The sequence below is a fragment of the Leucopleurus acutus genome, assembly GCF_964270905.1.
Source record: "Leucopleurus acutus genome assembly, chromosome: 4".
NCBI lineage: Eukaryota > Metazoa > Chordata > Mammalia > Artiodactyla > Delphinidae > Leucopleurus > Leucopleurus acutus.
This window is the reverse complement of record NC_139146.1, coordinates 117,495,524-117,517,586: the sequence shown is the minus strand read 5'-3', so window position 1 is coordinate 117,517,586 and position 22,063 is coordinate 117,495,524. Positions and strand designations below refer to the sequence as shown.

Below are 22,063 nucleotides of genomic sequence, written 5' to 3'. Positions count from 1 at the left end.
TGTGAAAATAGATTCTCTAAATTTTTTACTCCATTTGCAGATATTTGCGAATCTGGATCCGTCCCTTCTGATGTGGAGAGGAGGTTGAAGTTGGAATGGCCCTTCCAGGAGCAATTGCTACTCAGAGAACAGTATCAGAAAAAGTTCAGGAACAGTACCTACTCAAGTAAGAAATGAAAGGTATCCTGCAAGTGTCCCAGCCCCCAAAATATTTGGATGGCTTGAACTTGGGCTTGAATCTAATAAGCCCTATAGCAGTTGCGTAAAGCTGCATAATCCTCAAATGTTAGCGAGAGTTAATGGGCAATCTTCAACCCCAAACTTCTGTTTTTTACTTTTCTTCTCCTGACTTTGCCTACTAGCCACGGAGTGAAATATAGAATCATTCATTCACAAGCTAAAAATGACCTTTACTGCTCTGAAGAACTAGGAAGTCAAGGAAGACATGGATATACTCCTTGTGTAAAAGTAAAATATAAAAGTGTGAAGAGTAAAACGTGAAACCATTCACACCTCATTGTACATTCTGTTTCCCCTCCAAGAAGCAGCCACTGCCCTGCCAGTGATGTGTTGTGTATCACTGGCAGGGCAGCTTTCTCATTTTCTTTCCTCTGTGGGTTTGAAAACGCAGGACTAGCTCAACTAACCAGGAATTTATTTCCATTCATGGAAACACTTTTCCAGTGTTTAAATGGGATGATGTCATGCAGGGCTTTACCACAAACAACTGAAACAAGCAATCCTTATCTAACTATGAAATATATTTTTATCCAAAAGTTGATGTTTTATACCCAACTAAGGAATGATGTTGCCCCAGATCTCAGTTAAGAAAATAACCTGCTTAGATACGCTACAACTGTCTTCTTTTGGCTTTTGAAAAATAAATGATCTTGAAGTTAGTTTGGGTTAGTCAACATTTCTAAGAGTACATTATTGACAGTAAATTATTTCTTTGTAAGATTTTACTATACACTACCTAGATTCCAGTGTGTACAATGGATTTTTTATTTTTATATTTTTTATTTATAAGGTAAGGGAAAAAGTAACACATAAGAAATCAGAAAATAGGTTATATGCTAATAGAAAATATGGTCCTCTAAATTAATTTTTGCATTTTAAAGCAGAGGGCAGACGGGAGCTATGCTAACGGTTTAATAACATGATCTATGGTTGAACAGAATTTGGCAGGACAGAGCCTTCTCAGATCCCATTAAAGGGATAACAGAAGTCCAAGAGACCCACAGCAGGAAGGCCTTATTTGTAATTAATCATCTGAAATAGGCCTGCTAGGAGAAGACCCTATGGTATTAGGTAATCTATAGCTTTATACTTTTTTTCTTGGTCATCTTAAACATATGCCAATTTACCTTAATTTTTTAATTAATTATTTATTTTTGGCTGTGTTGGATCTTTGTTGCTGTGCGTGGGCTTTCCCCAGTTGCGGCGAGCTGGGTTTCTCTTCGTTGCAGTGGCAGACTTCTCTTTGTGGTGGCTTCTTTTGTTGTGGAGCACGGGCTCTAGGCACGTGGGCTTCAATAGTTGTGGCTCATGGGCTTAGTTGCTCTGTGGCATGTGGGATCTTCCCAGACCAGGGCTTGAACCCGTGTCTCCTGCATTGGCAGGTGGATTCTTAACCACTGCACCACCAGGGAAGTCCTAAATTTTTCTTTAAAAATGTTTGCTACCTCACATGATCTTTTTGGAACCAAGAAGGTTTTCAACACCTTTTTCCTGCCTTTGGGATCAGGGCCTTCATAGCTTCTGCACCAGGGGAAAGCCCTTCTTTTACTAACTATGTAGCTGGGTCAGTATAATTCCAGCCGCCCTACTGGCAATGCTAAAATGTATAACAAATACAGATAGTTAATTTGTATTTGGAACTATTTGACTTCTGATTTGAAATTTTCTATTTTAATCTGCATGTATTAGAAACATATAGATAGAAATCTATGGGACTTCCCTGGTGGTCCAGTGGTTAAGACTTCGCCTTCCAGTGCAGCGGGTATGGGTTTGATCCCTGGTTGGAGAGCTAAGATCCCACATGCCTCATGGCCAAAAAACCAAAACGTAAAACAGAAGCAATATTGTAACAAATTCAATAAAGACTTTAAAAGTGGTCCACATTTAAAAAGTCTTAAAAAAAATAAATCTACTGCGTTTGGTCTGGGCACCAGCTCATTATAGGGTTATCTAAGAAGCCAATAGGTGTCTCTACACATGGCTCTGCATCCGTGGCTAAGGTTGGTAATGCCTGAGTAACATCGTATGATGCGACATCATACGATGGAAGAGATAGCAAAAGTCTATTGTGTTAATTGCTTAATGGCCTGCACCTTTAAAACAGGTGTCCTAGAAGATATAGGTGAATTTTCTAATTACAGGAGCCATTGGATGGTATGTTTCACTTAAGTAGAAAATGACAAAAACATTTGTCATGAGAATATAGATTCACACTGTAAACCTGTCTGGGCAGGAAAAGGAAGCAATGTTACAGGTATAATGTTGAGTGCGACTACAGAAAGGAGGACTCCCTTATTAAAATAATAATATTTAATAAGCTAATCCTTTTTTCTCCTTCTTCTCCACCTTTCTTCCTCATCATCCCACTCCCACACTGGATGCTGGACACATTTATGTAAACAAAAATGGTATAATAGTCAGTGCCAATGTATAATGTGTTATTTAGATTGTCTTCATTCCAGGGGTCTTTCCACCCTTTCATACGGTAAGAGATAAGAGATTGGATAATGACTGGGAATTGGATAATTATCTGTGAGTTTTCTTATTTTGAGGAGGGAATAGGCTGGGTGGGTTTTATTTTTAAGAGTGGATTTTAACTCAGTAATATACAGCCCTTATTCTAGGAGATGTTACTGTTACAGAGGGCATATAATAGAATTTCAAGCTACTTAAATTCAAAGTGTTTTTGGAAAAATGTGGAAATAGAGGAAGAGTAAGGAATGAGCTGAATAAATACTCAAAAATGAAAACACTCTATGTTTCTTGAAAATGCCATAATCCTTGTAGAAGGTCTAGGCAATAATAGTGCTTTATATCTGTAAGAGTTTTTTATGGCTTACAAAGGGTTTTCACATGTGCTATTTCAACTTGGTTTTGTGAGGTAGATGGATGATGGTACTAGTTCCAGGATTGTAGATCTGTAGCCAGGGCTCATGCAGGTAAAGGGATCACTCCTGATCATTCAGTCTATAAGTGGGATAGTGGGGCTGGGAGCTCAGATCTATGATTCCTGATTTAGGACACTTTCTACAACATGATTAGCAGTATATGTCTAAAAGATAACTATGACTAGGACAGTCACAGGGCCTTTATTACAGGCTCTATTACTGTGGCACTGTCACCAAATAGCTATGTGATATTGGGCAAAGCACTTTATTTCTTTGGGTGTCAGTTTCCTCATAGAAAAATGAGGGTGGAGGTTTGGGGAGGACTCCATAATCCCAAAGTCCCATGCTGTCCTCCACTGTGGCCCTAAGATCCCAGGAACAGGCTAGGACTCAGAGAGCTTTTCAGACCCCAATGTCTGTAACACCTTAATGATAGGCAGCAGGTTTGTGGAAGTGGGTGACACAGCAAATATCAAAAACACCTAAAATAGCTTGCTAGTGTTGTTACCGCCCCTCAGCCGTTATGTGCAGTATTAAACCTAGGGTTTCACTGCTCTGGTAATCCAAGTAGTTCAGGCTGAAGACTTAGAAACAGAGCCACTTTGAAGGAGAAAGGGTGTAAGTTTGCCAGATAGATAGAGATTTTTTTTTTAAACTAGGGAAGTGAATTTCTGTTTAATAGATAACTCTAAATATACATTAAGATCACCAGATCTATGCAGGTAATAACTGATTTAAACACTCAAAAATACTTTCTGCCACTCTCAAAAAGAGATTATAGGCTAGCTAATGGTTAAAAAGCTGAGTTCAAAAGTTCCAAAGCTTTAATAACTCCTTAGTGACTCAATTTTTTTCATAGCACATCTAGCCCAAAAGAAATACCTGAGAGTTTCAATTAAGCTGTTAGGTCCGAACAACCTAATAGTAACAGTTCTCATCCTGTCCAACAGATGTTGATGCATTCCCTTGCAAATTTAAAAGATCCTGCAGTGCCCCTGTGAGTAAGGTTGCCTGGTCAAATTTTAATTTCAAATAAACAATAATTTCTTTGCTGTATTTCTCAAATAATGCACATGACATACACTAAAAATTATTCATTATTTATCTGAAGTTCAAATTTAGCTAGATGTCCTGTATTTTTATTTGCTAAACCGTACCAGTGAATTCACTCCCCAGAGTGCCTTGGCGCAGAGTTTGGAAACCACAGCCCTAGGCCAATTTTTTAATGTAAAATTCCATTTATTTTGAATTAATAAATTATATACATGAATTTTTCAAAAACTTTAAAAAAATGTAATCAAAGTTACCAAGTTATTTTGTGACTGAGTTTATGAGTGGAGATATTTAGATTATGAAGTGTGGGGTTTGTGTTGACTAATGAAAATCTGGCCTGTGCGTGTTGAGCCCTGAGCCGTACACTGCAGTTTCCCCAGTTCACCTGAGGTCACTTGAACAAAACCCAAGTGCCAGACCAAAGCCTCTGGTACCTTCCATAGGACTTGATTCAACAGCTGAAGCAAATAAAGTAATATATATATATATTTTTAATTTGCCAGTCCTATTTTGTTGACACATTCATAATTATAAGCACTCATTGGAATTCCTTCCATTTAACAACAGAAATAGCAATTCATTATGAGGAACAAATCTGGAGTCCTTCATCACTTCGGCACTCTGGTGCTGACCTAACCACGAAATGGCAACATTTTTCTTTTAGGAAGCTCAGTGGATATGCTGTATACTTTTGCCAGTTGCTCAGGACTGGACCTGATCTTTGGTCTAAATGCATTACTACGAACTGCAGATTTGCACTGGAACAGTTCCAATGCTCAGTTACTCCTGGACTACTGCTCTTCCAAGAGTTATAACATTTCTTGGGAACTAGGCAATGGTAAGTGCTCCCCTGCCCCTGCCCGGGGAACATTTCAATAATAAGGAGATTCCCCCACTTTGGCATTATTTGTTCCTATCTATGACCTTCTTTTTAATAATAGCAAACATGCTTTTTGCCTTGGAATATTTGTGTAAGTGCTCAGTGGTGTGAGTTTGGAATTACTTGTGGCAGAAAACTCCTTATGTATCCCAGAACCTATCGTTAATCCCAGTTTATGTTACATTTGAGCACTTCCACAGCTCCCTGATTCCCTTGAGATCTTCAGGGTCACCTAGACCTCTTATGTTTGGCAGGTTGGACTCAAGCAGTTTGCTTTTACCTTTCCATTCCTTCCTCTGTTCTCAACTTGTCAATCTCAGCAACCCCATCCCAACACTCATAATGGGTTCAAGCTAGAAGTTCTGGTACAGAGTCTTACCTGGGTCAAGCTCTTGATTGTCTCCTTTGTCATTCTTTTATTGTAAGGAACTTATAAACTGTAACTAAAGTGCTAGTGATTAGCCACATTCATTCAAACATATTTACAATGCTTTGTTCACACATCAGCTGATGGAACTGAAGATAAAATGGGAAGTGAGATGTAGTAATATGATGAGCACATACTATATTCCAGGCACTGTTCTGAGCATTTAATAAGTATTAGCTTATTTTATCTTTATAATTGCCCCGAGGTGAACACAATTATGACATTCATTTCATAGATGACAAAAGAGGCACAAAAATTTTAGCTCAATAGCTGTGTGATGCTGGGCAATTATCAGTGAGAGGAATCTTACAGGAGTTAGAATTTGAACCCAGGCAGTCTGGCTCTAGTAGGAGGTCCCTGCTCTCTTGAGACTTCTGTTCTAGAGGTAGGGAGGCAGACCAACCAGAAAGCAAGCAAAGAAGTGATACATGTCTATAGTGGTATGTATTATAATAAAGTCTAGCAGCAGATTTTGGGATTGGGTTACTGAGGGTAACTGGCAAGTTGAAGCACTGAAAACAGAATAAAAGGAAGGGTCAAGGCAACCATATCTTAGTTAGATGGTGAACAACTTTACTGCAGCAACTATGTGAATAATAGGTCATCTGAACCCATCCTTACCCATCTCTGTACATCTCACCTTCCCTACTTTTCTACCCTACCCATCCCCAGCTCCTGCTCTTCAGAGTAAGATAAAAGAGTGTCATCATGTGCCCCTCTTCCCCGGGCCCCATTTTGCAAAAGGAAGTTCTGGTTTCTGGGGTGAAGGAGAAGAGTAAGGTAATTTGGGAAGTAGATTGGACACTTTCCATGCCTCCCTCCCCTCCCTTCAGCTTTGCTACTTCCAGACTCACATGCACATATAATTTGCACTTATAATTCTCAGTAAGACTTTTTTTTAAAATAAATTTATTTATTTACTTTTGGCTGTGTTAGGTCTTCGTTGCTCTGCGCGGGCTTTCTCTAATTGCAGCGAGCAGGGGCTACTCTTCTTTGCGGTGCGCGGGCTTCTCATTGTGGTGGCTTCATTTGTTGCAGAGTACAGGCTCTAGGCGTGCAGGCTTCAGTAGTTGTGGCTTGTGGGCTCTAGAGCGCAGGCTCAGTAGTTGTGGCGCACGGGCTTAGTTGCTCCGCGGCATGTGGGATCTTCCTTGACCAGGGCTCGAACCCGTGTCCCTGCATTGGCAGGTGTATTCTTAACCACTGCGCCACTAGGGAAGCCACTAGGGAAGCCCCTCAGGAAGACTTTTAATTACATTGTAGAAATAGGTTTTTAAATGTCTTCTCCCACACAATCTTTTTTTTTAAGTAAATTAGGTTATTAAATACTGAATACAGACTATTTCCTAAATATCCACTAGTTTAATATCCCAATTATTAATTTCCAACCGTTTTATTACCCCCAATACTTCATTTATATAACTTATATTTTTATTTTCCTGGAATATCTTCTTTATAACTGGAGATTTTACTTTCCTTGACTTTGGATTCTAAGTTTTTGTAATATGAAAAATGCTCTGTTGCTTTTATATGCTGCTTTTATGTTTGCTTTTAAATAAAAAATTTTCTAGGTAAGCAATTATTTTGTGAATTGCTGTCTTTCAGAACCTAACAGTTTCCGGAAGAAGGCTGGTATTTTCATCGATGGATTGCAGTTAGGAGAAGATTTTATGGAGTTGCATAAACTTCTAGGAAAATCTGCTTTCAAAAATGCAAAACTCTATGGTCCTGATGTTGGCCAGCCTCGAGGAAAGACTGTTAAGATGCTGAAGAGGTAAGAGCTAGAGGAAGCAGAACCACTTTTCTTAAATATAATATTTTTCTTTGGTGGAGAATCCTCAATAAACCACCTGTTATTAAACAATTTGTTGCCTGACTAGAAGGTTTACCAAAAGAGGAAACATTGACTGGCTCAGAATACCAAAGATTTGGGGGCAAATGGCACCTGTGATAAAATTTGTATCAGAATTAGGAAGTTTGTGTTGCTTTATCCTAAAGTAGTAACCAGCCTATTTCTAGGGAAGACAACTCTTGTGCATTTATTGTTCATATAAGGATTAAGTGATAACATAATAGATTTTTTTTTCTAGTTTCCTGAAGGCTGGGGGAGAAGTGATTGATTCAGTTACATGGCATCAGTAAGTATGTCTCCTACTGTTTATACTGAGAAAGTAAAGCTAGCTTTACTTATTACCTAGTTTTCAAAAAATTGTTTTCATTTAATTGCTAATTGACTTTATAGTTCCTGATAAGAAACGGTCTCAAGCAGCATTGTACTAGGATCTTAACATTAATAAAACAGAAATTTAAACTTGTTTTAAGTAACGTGGTAGTTTCTACAAGATCAAGGCACACTATTGTTTAAGTCATGGAATAGATGTAGCTAATAGTAGGTAAAACTAATATGCTTGCCAAAGAATGGGTAACCCACAAATACCTGCATTTGTGACTATGTTTTCTCAAGACAGAATAAGTGGTCCCCTTCCATCTTGTTCTCTCCTTAGTAGAACTTCTGCTTTTTTTTTTTTTTTTTTTTAATAGCACAGGGGTGGGAAGAAGTAGAAAGGAGGGCAAGGGCGGCCAATTAACTTAAAAGCAGAAAGTAAAGTTTGTTACTTTTTCCTGAATATTTTCTGAATAATTTAGCTACTACTTGAATGGGCGAATTGCTACCAAAGAAGATTTTCTAAACCCTGATGTACTAGACACTTTTATTTCATCTGTGCAAAAAATTTTCCAGGTAATAGTCTTCTTATTCTTTTTAATGTAAAACCAGAGTCCTTATTTTGTAGTCTAGCTAGTCCTAAATTCTACAGGTATATAAATTTACATGTTTTTCCAATTTTAGAGAGCAGGCACTAGGTCTTATTCACCTTCAGTTCCCCTTAGTATCGGGTCTCACCCATGTATGTTGATTGGAAATTAAAAATACTTCCAATGGCCTTTTGGTAGAGTGAACTCTCAGAGTCCATAAGAAAAGAAGGGGATTATTTACATTGCTTCCACACCTAGTATTCCAATAAAAGGTAATTTCCCAAGACCTAAATGACCGCGAAAATATTTTGTAACTCTACTGAACGGATGGATCTGGGAATGCAAGGTTTTGAATATTGAATAATCTTCAGCACCATATTTGGTCAGCTTGTTTGCAATTACTGTGGAGACTTTTCTGTTCCATACATAGGCTGTTGAGGAGACCAGACCCCACAAGAAGGTTTGGTTAGGAGAGACCAGCTCTGCGTATGGGGGTGGAGCGCCCTTGCTGTCCAACACCTTTGCTGCTGGCTTTATGTGAGTGAATTTGCACTTGTCTCAGGGACCAGATAGCATTCTCCTGTTCTTCTGTTCAGTTGAAATAACTCGTCAGACAAAAATCTGGTCAAAGACAGTTTCTGTGGCTGAGCTCCAAAGTTTGTGCCAGATTTTGCAAGAAAATGATTTACTAAAGTTGGTTGGACATCTTTAACATGTGCCCAAATTAATCACTGTATGAATGAACTGCTTTAGAAGTTTTGTTCCTTAATTATGGCCCATAAATATGTCAAGCATTCCTTTCTCTAAAGAAATACATTGTAAAAGAGTGCATCAAGAGCCTTGACTCTGAGAAGGATTCTGAGTACATGTAGCTCTATTCATAGATTCCCAAGACGTTTCGAGCCTGAAAGTATGAGGTCGCACCCGAGGGGCTACCAATGAATTTAAAGATTTACTAAATCACCCCCTTATCCAAGCACCACAAACTTGATTGCTTTAAAACCAACTGATTTACTTACATTTCATAACTCAGTTAACACTCTTAGTCTATAGTTCTACATGCTCATATTAAGCTTTATTCTCTTTCCTCTCCTATCCTCATTCTTATAAGCCCCGACTAGAGCACACATCCCTTATGCTTGTGGAGGCATGAGGAGGAGAGGAAAGAAAGAAGATGTGTGTTTTGCCACTGACTGAACACGGGAGGAAGAAGTGTCCATAAAAGCTTAGGGGTGATTCTACTTATTTTGCATTTTAGTGCTGCTGGCCACCAGCAATCCTTTCTTCAGACCTCACATGGAAATGCGGGTGGGGAGGCGGCGGGTAGAAGTGGGAAGGGCGGGTTTGGATCCCACAGGACGGAGAATAAGTCTATAAGTGTGGGCATTTGTCAACTCTGCTTTGTAGATGTTGTCCTACCCTGATAGGGACTCCTATAGCATATTAATAGTCTTCTAGGATTTGTTATCATGCAGAAGTGTGAGAACATGTGAAGTGAAGTCTCTACTTCATCTGAATGCCTTATTGATAATACTACTTTTCTGGCTTCCTGTCAATTCCTCCCACACGGAGGAATAAATCAGAATAGTGTATAGTTAAAACCGAGTTATTTTGTTTTCCAAATCTGAAGAAAGCTTGGCCTCACTCTGTTCCAGGTGGCTGGATAAATTGGGCCTGTCGGCCAGAATGGGCATAGAAGTGGTGATGAGGCAAGTGTTCTTTGGAGCTGGAAACTACCATTTAGTGGATGAAAATTTTGAACCTTTGCCTGTAAGTGACCATTATTTTCCTATTATCGTGAGTAGGTTAGAGTATACTAAGGGCCCCCTGTATTAAACTTTTATAAATAGTCAATTCTCTCAATAAATTCAATGCTCTCAATAAGTAGCCAAACCATGGACAGATGAATTAGAAGAAACCTTAGAGATCACTCATTCTAACTTTTTTGTGTCTCAAGAAATTGAGACCCAGAAATAATGTTTTTAATGTGGGTTATTTGGGGCATGTTGTGGGATTTTTTTAAAAAGGAGTAATTTGAAATTTTTTGACTTCAATTTTATAAGATAAACTTGAATCAAATGTTTTGCCAAGTAAATCAAAGTTAAAATTGCCTGTAGTATCCAAAGTTTCAAAATTTTTTGTCATGAAATCATAATTTATTTAACTTAAAATAAGCTAGTACCATGTATTTGTTTAAAAATATCACCATACGATTGGCTATTTTGTTAATAATCTTCAAGATATTTATGAGTAAAGTCTCATTTCCACCCTACCTCCAACTACATCTGGTACTAAATCAGGAAATATAGCCTTTCTATCTAAAAAGCCACCTGGAAGATATATATATCTAAAAGTTGGGATAGCATAGGTATAGCCTGAGAAGTATGACCTTGATTTTTATAGTCTAAAATAGCATTTGAGAATATCTATTTTCTAAGAATAATTCCTAAGGGAATTGCTTGAACATTGTAGGAAAGCTAAGAAAGTCTGCAAAAAGCACATGCCAAAATATAAGCTAGGCTTTTGTGGTTTGTAGATAGATTTCCCCCCAAAATTGCTTTTAGTCTATAGTGGTCCAAATTCATGGAGCACACTGTTCATAACCTAAAAAAATTTTTTAGCAGAATGTCTTTGCACAAAATGGAATCTATCTTCCCCAAGTATATTATGAGTCATTTATAAAATGAGTTAAACCAAACGTGATCATTTCATTAGACAAATATCCAAAATCTACTACTGGCCCCTTCTTAAATGGACATTGAACAAGGAAGAGAAATAAACAGTTTCTTCACAATTTGCTTTGAGTCCAATGCCTAGAAATTAGCCAGCTTATCCTGTCACTCTTTGTAAGTAGTACCAGCTATTTATGATGTTATCTAAAGCTTCTCAGCCAAACATAAACTTTTGGCTTAAGAATTCTTTGTATATGTGCTAAATATACTTCCTCCTCAAGGTGCACAAGTCAGCTAGAAAAACTTGCAAGAGTAAATGGTACCTTTGACATCTGCAGAATCCCAGGGAATTCGCAAAACAGTCCTGGAAGGTGGCAAGGAAGGTATCTTAGATCCATTTTTCAAATGAGGAAGTTCAAATTGAGATGAGCTTGTGTGATTTGCTAGAGGTCACACAGCTGTCTCATTGTTACTCTAAAGAATCCTGTACAAATAAATCCTGGCTCTGAGCCTGCTTCCTTTCTACCCCAAGTCGTGGAACCATGCTACATCTCCTTTGAAAACATTTAATTGATTCTCTTCTTGTCTCCAGTAAGAATTTTGAAGTTAAGCAGAGAAACAAAAGCTGTTTGCCTGTTGAGTCTACCTTACCCAAGCTCAAGAAGGAAGGGTTGGGGTATATATATATTGAGTGGATTTAAAAAAAAAACAAAACTTTTTATTATGAAAATTTTCAAAGTAGAGAGAAAAGTATATGAAGCCCTAATGTTGTTTAATCCATAATTGTACCCACTCTTTACCTCCCACCTACTGGATTACTTCTAAGCAAATCTCAGGTATACCACTTTATCCATAAGTATTTCAGTATGTATCTCCTTTGTAAAAACATAACAAAATATAATTATCATACTTTAAAATATGAACAGTAATTTCTCAGTATCATTAAATATTTAATCAGTGTTTCATATTTTCCTTATTGTCACAAATGGTTTTTTTTGTTTTTTTGTTTCTTATTAGTCATCCATTTTATACACATCAGTGTATACCTGTCAATCCCAATCTCCCAATTCATCACACCACCACCCCACCCCCCAGTCACAAAAGTTTTTAATTGTTGGTTTATTCACATCAGAACCCAAACAAGGTCCATATATTGTATTTATTATATCTCTTAAATCTGTTAATCTTTAAGTTCTCTCTCCCTCTCTTTGTTTTGTCCCTTGGAATTTATTAAGAAACCAGGTAATGTTATATAGTCTTTCCCACATTCTGGATTTTGCTAAATTTATTTCTGTGGTATCATTTAGCATGTTCCTCTGTCCCCTGTATTTCCTGTAAACTGGTAGCTAGACCCAGAGGCTTGATTTTTGTGGGGTTTTTTGTTTTGCAAGAATTCTTCATAGGTGATAGTGTGTGCTTCCATCAAGAGACACATAATGTCTGATTGTCTCTTTTCTTGACCTTGATAGCTAGTGATGGTCACTGCCTAATGCACTGCCTTATTGGGCAGGGGTTGGGGGTTTATAAGGTTTCAGAGGAAATTGTTTTAGTCTCTTAAACAGAAGTTTTATTTTTAAAACTTGGCTTTGTGTGTGTGTGTGTGTGTGTGTGTGTGTATGTGAGTGTGTGTGTCTATATCTAAAAGTTTTGCTTTGAGCTTTGAATTTTTGGATGATTGACAACAAAGAATATTTAGACTGTCTCTGAGCAATGAGTTACATCCTTGAGATTTATCTCCTAGCACTCTGAATTGTGGAAGTGTAGTCGTCCAGTGATAAAAAGCAGCAAACAAGATATTGCCCTCAGATTCGTGGTGGTAATGCAGACCAAAAGATGAATCCTTTTAAAATAGCTCTAGGATAACAGTCACACTCTTTGTAGGATAACTATTTTCTTGACACTGTTTTTGTTAAAGAGTAAGTAAAGATTTATTTTTGTCCCTCCCCTCCCCAATCACTACAACTAGGATTATTGGCTCTCTCTTCTGTTCAAGAAACTGGTGGGCACCAATGTGTTAATGGCAAGTGTGAAAGGTCCAGACAGAAACAAACTTCGAGTATACCTTCATTGCACAAACATCAACCAGTAAGTGTGTAAGATGCCCTTTACCAATCAACAAGTTTTAATTAGTAAGCACACAACTTCCTACTCTAACACACTGTTGTCTTCTATCTATACAGTGGGTCTAAGGTGTGTCATTGTTCTTCATTTCTTTTCATTCTCATAGTGATATGGTGCCAGAGTCTAGCTAAAAAAATGAAAAAAAAAAAAAGGTTAAACATAGGCATTTGCAGTCCAGCAAAGATTTGTACAATGATTTAATTATCACAATCCATAATGAAACTATATCCTGAATTTAAATAAATAATGATACAAATGAAGCACATAAAACCAATTTTGTATGAATGATTAATCAATTGAATGGCTATGAATGAATAAAATATGAATATGAACTCATATGAATGAATAATTACATGAATATACTTATCCCTTTGCATCATATCTGATTAATAAAGAAGAATAATTAAAATGACACCAATAACAACAATAACACTCATGTTTTCAAAAGTTTCAACCCAGTTTCTGGAGTTGAGAGGCCATAGAGACTTTTGTAATCCAGTACTCTGGCCTTAGGTAGGAAAAATGTTCCTAAGTCTGAGATTTTTCTCTTTTTAGTTTCAGTCTGTCTTTCCTAATAGAATAATACTAAAATGCTAATTCTAGCTACAAAAGCTACATACTGTTTCCAGTTTCAGTGAGTGGAAACTCTGTTTCTGGGTAGTGAGCCCCATTAGGAATAAGTGGGGGAATGGTTTAGGTGGAAAAATTCTGAAAAGTGTCAGTAGATTTAATTTTCTTATTTGTTTCAGTCTTTTCATAAGGTTAGGAAAAGCCTGGGTTTATATGGTTTATATTAGGAATTCACATGAACCCTGAAAATTTCCATTTTACCATTTAACTTCCCTATGTTTGAATGCATATGGGCTGACTGGCTTCCTCACAACGCAGCCTAGCAAAGCAGCAAAGATCTCAAAGTGCTAAAGCCCAGAAAATGGCAGTGTGAACAGCAATATTTTTATCATGTTTTCAAAATAGGACCACATTAGTAGCCTAATATTATCATAAATGGAAGGATACAAAGAGGGCCCATCATCACTATAGATACTAATACTTAGTATTGTCCATGACTATATTTTTAATCAACTATTCAATTGCTTAAATTAGATAAATATTTTTATTGAGTTAATCCATTTGCTTTTAGCCCAAGGTATAAAGAAGGAGATATAACTCTGTATGCCTTAAACCTCCATAATGTCACCAAGCGCTTGCAGTTACCACATCACTTATTTGACAAGCAAGTGGACAAATACCTCATAAAACCTTCAGGACCCAATGGCTTATTTTCCAAGTGAGTAATTTTCTTGGTTCATTTCAAACTTTCACCAAAAGTGAATTTTATTGGTGTTTGTCAGAATACCATGTGTTGATAGGGAGCAAAAAAAAAAAAAAAAGTCAACTATTTCAAGTTCTAACAATTCTTAATATTCAGGAAGTTACATATGAATACATGCTAATACAAGTGTGATTCATTCAGAGAGTCCAAAGCAGAAGAATGGGACCACAAACTAGCAGTTATCTCAGGGAAATGTTTTCATTTCAGAGCAACATGATATATCAAGATCCACTCAATGCATTTAGATTATTTGCTCCAAAAAGACATAATTCTTGGTAACACAGTCACTAAAACAAAAATACCTATATGTAATTGCTATATAAAGGCATAGGAGTTGTTGTAAAATATTATATGGTGCGAGCTGGGTGTGAGTCTCTTATGGTATCAGAGTAGTGTTTTTATTGGTTAGAGTAAGAAAAAAGTGGTCAGAAATGTGCCTTTTAGGTGAATTATTTAAAGTTGGTTCTAATACATTTTAGTTATAAAAGCCTGTCATTGACTATGTCTTACAAAAGCCTGTAATCCAACAGAATACCCAAGAATGACCGTAAGCCTTTAAGAGTTAGGCACACAAACATTGTAAGATTTCTGTCTAATATGTATTGGAAGGAGACTTCCCCCATGGTCCAGTGGTTAAGACTCCATGCTCCCAAATCAGGGGGTACGGGTTCAATCCCTAGTCAGGGAACTAAAAATCCCACAAGCTGTACGGTGCAGCCAAAAAAATTAATTAATTAAAATAAAAATTCATTGTGTGTTGGAAGGGGCTCTTTCCATCATGGCTATTCTCACATTAAAGCATAAAAAATTGAGATTACAAAATTCTTACTACCTCCTCGCATCTTTGCAAATGCTCTATGAGTGATGTTTTCAGTGACAGCCTCAGAACCTGAAAAAGTACCATAAACATGCTTTCTCCAAAGTCCTATCCCCCATAGACAAGCATTATTAACACTGGGTACCATTACTTTTTTTCCCTATCCTTTATTTTACTATAACTGTAATCATACAACCTCTAATAGGAAAAAGTAAAGGGGAACCCACAAGTTTCCCAAAGTATCTTTCCATATATAGCCTTTGTAGTCTTCTAAATGGGATGCATGTTTTTGTTTTTTTTTTTTTTTTGCGTTACGCGGGCCTCTCGCTGTTGTGGCCTCTCCTGTTGCAGAGCACAGGCTCCAGACGCGCAGGCTTAGCAGCCATGGCTCACGGGCCTAGCTGCTCCGCGGCATGTGGGATCTTCCCGGACCGGGGCACGAACCCATGTCCCCTGCATTGGCAGGCGGACTCTCAACCACTGCGCCACCAGGGAAGCCCCGCTGCATGTTTTATAAAATGCCATGGTTTACTTATTTTCCTACTGTTTAAATCTTTTTTTCCCCTATTGTAAATAATGTATATTTGGATAACAGATACTTTTCTCTATTTGGGTTTTGACCCTTTTTGAAGTGGCTATTTTTTGCATATTTCTGTCTGAGGCTGATAAGAGAAAAGCTTTTCTGAAGTCGTTGAATAATAGTTGCAGAATTAAAAGTGTTTTAAGAGATCATTTTAGATGGGTATCTAAGGCCATTCAGCTCTGTTTGATTCCTCCTCTGTTGGATCTCGCAGCCTCTGCTGGCGACTGCTCTCTGTGGCAAGGATAAAGTGAGCCTCTAAGCCTTTCATCTGCTGCTCTTAGTTCTATTCTCTAGAACGGAGGATGGAAACTATACCTCATGCCTGTGGACAAGTGGGTTTAGAGGATTTTTTTTTTCTCTTTTTCTGCTAGGGGAGGTTGGCATACATTCTGTGTTAATTTTTATTTTTAATTAGTTGTCAATGTTGTAAAAATTGACAACTACTAAAGTATCTGGATTTCTAGCTTTTCTTTGAAAATAGGTGCTCTGGCAGCTCTGGGATGTTTTCCCAATTCGATGGAGTTGAACTGGGGTTGTTTACTTTAGACAGGTCGTTCATCTTTCTGTGCTCCTTAGTCCCTATGTGACCCTGCTGTGTCTTAAACCTGTCCTACTGCACTGGCACACGTAACTTCCTTGGCCCTTGAGGACACTTGAGTTTGTTACTGTTAATCTGGAACAATGCTGAATACCTCCTTTTCTCCAGAATAACTCTCAAATATTTGAAGGACAATTGGACTGTCTTCTCTCCAGGCTAAATATGCCCAATTTCTTCAATGATTCTTCTCTTTGCTATATTTACCAGACCCTGTTGCATTCTTATCACACGTTTCATGCTTTATACTTGGAAAATTGGTGAAATTGTGCATAATGTTTTATTACCCTAAGTTCTCTTTGATGAGTATATATTACTTATATTTTTCCCTCTTTAAAATGTTGCAAAAGCATCGCAGATAAGTTTAATGAGTGCACAGTCTGCACACTTGCTCACGCTAATGACCTCAGAGGCTTAAATAATAATCACCTTTAAAAAATTATTTTTTACTTGAATAACTTGTATAGTTCCCACAGAAGGCCCTGCATAGTAAGTTTTTAATAAATATTTGAAGTGAATATATGTTAACATAAAAACAGTATTTAATAGTTATCTCAGATAAATTTTGCCCAGCATCGCCAATTTTGCCAAATCTGTTGCTTGATAATTCCTTCTAGCTCTATTTATCTGAAACGTGACAAGCATGTCTTCTATTTCTTGTCATCATGTTACTGACTTAAAAATATAAAACAAGATACTACCCTCAAAAAAAGCCCTACCCTCATTGCCCAGCCTGATGAGGAAATATTCTGCGTGCTTTAAGCTTACACTCAGTATGTTGATAGCATCCTTTAGCTATATTTATAGGTGATTAAACAGTATAGCCAGATGGAATATCTTGCCCATGTTTCATCATCTTAACCCAGAGCAGTATTAATTTACAATGATCAGACTTACCTTTAAACTCTGTGGCCTCTCCTAAAGCATTTCTGAGACTTTTTTGTGTACCCTTGTAATGGTCTTCAATTTCATGCAGAAGAGGTCTTACTACCACCATCTAGAGGTGTTTTCAAGGCCTATTTTTGTCTGTGGTTTCCTGATGGTGGTCATGGCGTTTCCTCCCACACCCCATCCAGGAACTGCTGTGATACAGGTGCTAAGATAAAGCTTGGGTGCATGTGGGCTGAGTGTAACAGCTATGCAGGCTTATTAGCCTCCAGCACAGCCATGGTTATCTTATCACATCTTTAGGCACAGAGCCCAGAGCTGGGCATTTAACCAAGGTTAAATGGAAACCAGTTTTTCTGCTGACTGATACTTAGGATAGAGTGTGAGAGATCTTTAAAAATGAAAACTTTAGGGGCTTCCCTGGTGGCGCAGTGGTTGAGAGTCCGCCTGCTGATGCAGGGGACACGGGTTCGTGCCCCGGTCCGGGAAGATCCCACATGCCGCGGAGCGGCTGGGCCCGTGAGCCATGGCAGCTGAGCCTGCACGTCCGGAGCCTGTGCTCCGCAACGGGAGAGGCCACAAGAGTGAGAGGCCCGTGTACCACAAAAAAAAAAAAAAAAAAGAAAACTTTATAATAATGTTAAATTGGAAACAATCAAATGTCTAACATTAGACAATTAAGTAAATAAACTAATATGCTCATACAACTGAATCTTGTGCAGCCATTAAAATGATGTAGTGGATGAATGTTTAATGGTGTGAACAAATGTTAGGATGTGTTACAGGAAAAAGAATCAACTTTTAAGAGACTATATACTGTATGCTCATTTTTGTCTAAATGAAAACATGTATGTACATACATACATAGAAAAGAGATGAATAAATATACATCAAAATCTTAAAAATGGTTATGATGAGTTACCAGGTTGCTTTTGTTATATTTATCTGAATAATAATGATGATGATAGATAATACTTTTACAGTGCTTACTATATACAAGGTACTGTTACATGTATTATATACATGACATAGATAAACTCTGACAGTAATCTAAATTTTCAACAATAAAAAACTTTTTTCATATATAAAAATTTCATAATGTAAAAAGCATTTAAGAAAAAGATAATAGAGATAAAAGCATCATTTGGAATTATGGAACTATCAGCAGAACTAAAAGCAGACTAAAGCTTTTCTTCATAAGCTCTTGTTTATATGAGATTTATTGCTGTAAGCATGTACTAATTTGACTTAAATAATAATAAATATGCATAAGAAATAATACTTGTCCTTAATTTTTTTTCCATTTTTTGACTCAGTTTTGATTTTAAATTCCAACAGTGAGATGCAAAGAAAACATAATTTTTTTGGAATCTGTGGTTTAGCTAAACAAAATCATTTTTGCTTCACCACAGCAATATACATTCTACCAAAATAGCTTAACAATTTAAGAAAATGAATGCATACCTCCTGGGAAAAGGGGAGTAAGAGGGTTTATGGACATAGTTACAAATGGGAAATTGACTGTCATTTTGTATGTTAAATTCATGAAATTCACACTCCATTCTATATATTTGCTTTATATAAAAATGTTTTCAGTTTCTTACCATCCAAAAAAATGCTGCAGATCCAGAAGTATGTCATCTTCGTTCTTTTTATAACTCCATCATCTTGCCTAGTATGGGTTACATGTGTTCCATTTTCTGTAAAGGGCCAGATAGTAAATATTTGGGGCTTTGCAGGCCATATGGTTTCTGTCACAACTGCTCAACTCTACCAGTGCAGCTTAAAGACCATCTAGGTCAAATATTTAACTGACATAGTGTTCAAATACAAATTATATAATATAAACTGCCACAGAAAAATTTTTTGGTCTTAAAAAGATCTCATGACTTTTATAGAGTAGGTGGAAGACACACAACTTGGCTAACTTGGACGTATCTTTCCCCTTTGCAGATCTGTCCAGCTCAATGGTCAAACTCTGAAGATGGTGGATGACCAAACCCTGCCAGCTTTGACAGAAAAGCCTCTCCGCCCAGGAAGTTCACTGGGCCTGCCAGCTCTCTCATACGGATTTTTTGTGATAAGAAATGCCAAAGTTGCTGCTTGCATCTGAAAATGAAAGACATATACTAGCCCAGAGACTGAATTTTTCAAGTGCATTGATAAGAGGAAAGCAAATCTCAGGCTGTAGGAAGGCAAGCAGATGAACTGGTGACTGCTTTAGGGCCACTAGGACACTCTCAGCGCTAGATTAGCACAGTATTTTGTTCTAAGTAGACCACTGTTAATAGTAATACCTAGTTCCAGACACTATGTTTGTACTCTGCATGTACTATTTTTATTTAAGATTATTAAAAATGTATATAAATACTCCCAATACAGCCAGGGGGCAAGTAAGTGAAGGATATATTATTAGTTTTAAGAAAGTGTTTAGTTGTTTTTATTTTTAAAAAAAACAGTTATTAGAAGATTGTCAGATTCTTTCCTCCATATGCTTTCCTCCCATAGGGCTGCTGTCAGAAAAAGTTTACTACCACAACCTTCAAATCATCTATAAAAGAGAGACAATCTCTTTGCAGCTTAACAGAGAGCTAAATGCAGCTGCTGCTTCACTTCCCTCTGTTCTGTTTGTCTCTGTCAGCAATACTGTGTGAGAGGACAGATGGTTAGATGTGATAGCACAAAAAAAAAATGATTAATGGCAATTTGGAGGGAAGGGATTATGTAAACTTCAAATGAAATAAAAACTGACTGTAAGTGAAATTGATTTACCAAGAGGAGAAAATTTAATTCAATACATTGTAAGCATCTGTTAATGTTTACCTTTAATCTACCTTAAATTCTTGTTTTAGTTGGCTGCAAGTAACAGAAAACCCTGATTCCAATGGCTTAAACCACCACACATTTATAATCCCACATAACAAGAAGTTCAAGTAGGGTGAGCTCCACTGCTCAGTATGTCATCAAGGAATCGGTTTCATTCCATCTCTCTTCTCTGTCACCTTTAGTATTGGCTTCATTCTCAAGCTGGTTTCACTATGGCTGTAGCTATTCCATGGGCCCATTCAGACCTGGCAGCAGCCAGAGAAAGAAGATGAGCAATTTTTTCTGTCTCCTTCATAGACTTTTGAAGGACCCTTTCTCAGAGGTTCTCTCAGCAAAACTCTCCTCATGCCTCCTCGTGTCATGGTCGCATGGCCATTCTCCCCAGTCACTGCCACCATCAATGAGATTCCTCCAATTGTCTCCTAATAATCTTTTGAAATGGAGAGGGTGTTGGGAAGTCTATAACACTGACCACTACTGTTCTGTGCTTTTATCAGTAACAGAATATATTATTTGCTCCTGTGTCTTAATTCTTAGAAATATAATTCTCCTTATATTTATGCCCGCTATGAATATTGTCATCAATTAAGTACATTTATAAGGAACTAAATCTGAAACTTAAAGTTTGGATGCTTTAATATCCTTAAATTTTATATGTAAGTAATTTTTATATTTTCACATTTGAAATAAAGTAACTTTTATAACCTCAATATTGCATGATTATTCTTCCTGTTTTTTAATTTATTTACTTATTTTTGGCTGTGTTGGGTCTTCGTTGCTGCGCGTTGGCTTTCTCTAGTTGTGGCGAGCAGGGGCCACTCTTCGTTGCGGCACGCGGGCCTCTCACTGCGGCGGCTTCTGTTGCTGTGGAGCACGGGCTCTAGGCGCGCAGGCTTCAGTAGTTGTGGCTCGCGGGCTCTAGAGCACAGGCTCAGTTGTAGCACGGGCTTAGTTGCTCCGCAGCATGTGGGGTCTTCCCGGACCAGGGATCAAGACCGTGTCCCCTGCATTGGTAGGCGGATTCTTAACCACTGCACCACCAGGGAAGTCCTTGATTATTCTTTCAATAAAGCTTAAGCCTACAGATCCCTTGTTTCCTTCACCACTTTATTTACACCTCTTACCTTTATTTGTCCTTTCAGCCTCCCCCATACCGACTTGACCTTGAAGAAAAGAGATCATCAGGCACAAACACGATTTCCTCCCTCATCATGTAGATTCAATCATGATCAGTGTTCGGTCCTATCTATTTTTCTTTTCCCTAACCCCTCCTTCACTTAATAAATTCAAGGCCCATTTTTTCACTTGTATTATTGTAATAATTTTCTGTTCTTCCTGACTTTGCTTAAAATTCTTAAACTTTGCTTAAAAATTAAAATGGCTCTCCATTTCCTATAGCATATAAGGTCCTCCATAACCTGGCACCTGCTGTTTTCTTCAGCCTCAATTCTTGCTACTTTCCCCATGAATTCTGCTCTCCACCCACACATCGGTTGAGCAGTCCAGACACACAGCCTCTTTTACCTTTTGCTCCTGTAACTTCGGTACTGCTCTTTCTGCTCTCCACCTGGACTCTTCTACTTCTCCTCTCTATGCGGCAAACTTTTATGTTTATTAAGACCCAGCTCAAACAGCAGTTTCAATGCCTCCCCTATCATTCAAGTAGCTTTAGTCATATTCTTTGCTCCTATAGCAGTTTGGACATTTACTGTGGCACTTATGATACATCTAAATTGTGTCCATATATCTTTCTAACTTGACTCTAAGCTTATAAGAAAGAAGTTCAATATCTTAATCATCTTTGTATTCCCTATGCTTAGCACATTGGCACACAGTAGCCATTCAGATGTTTCCTTAATGACAGAGAAGAACGTTCAAATTTGAAACTAGCTTAGGTAGTTTGATTTTGAGTATACAGAAAAACTGAGTGATGTTTCAAACCTCAAAAAGTATTGCCTGATAACTTCAAAAAAATTTTTTTTAATT

General features: G+C 37.6%; 1 protein-coding gene across 3 annotated transcripts in view; it reads left to right on the top strand.

Annotated features, from left to right (window-relative positions):
- The window catches only part of HPSE (heparanase), a gene marked incomplete at its 5' end in the record, with an annotated part of 33,287 nt that extends 13,061 nt beyond the window's left edge, over positions 1–20,226 (top strand). Inside the window, 10 exons of one of the 3 annotated variants that reach the window (XM_082838196.1) lie at positions 41–166; positions 4,846–5,019; positions 7,094–7,262; positions 7,579–7,626; positions 8,135–8,228; positions 8,673–8,779; positions 9,898–10,012; positions 12,881–12,999; positions 14,177–14,323; positions 19,205–20,226. In XM_082838196.1, coding sequence (XP_082694322.1) covers positions 41–166; positions 4,846–5,019; positions 7,094–7,262; positions 7,579–7,626; positions 8,135–8,228; positions 8,673–8,779; positions 9,898–10,012; positions 12,881–12,999; positions 14,177–14,323; positions 19,205–19,364 — 1,259 coding nt within the window. In that variant the 3' untranslated portion in view covers positions 19,365–20,226. The remainder of the gene's footprint in view (positions 1–40; positions 167–4,845; positions 5,020–7,093; positions 7,263–7,578; positions 7,627–8,134; positions 8,229–8,672; positions 8,780–9,897; positions 10,013–12,880; positions 13,000–14,176; positions 14,324–19,204) is intronic. The other 2 variants (XM_082838197.1, XM_082838198.1) reach the window with 2 other exon arrangements.
- Positions 20,227–22,063: the final 1,837 nt, after the last annotated feature.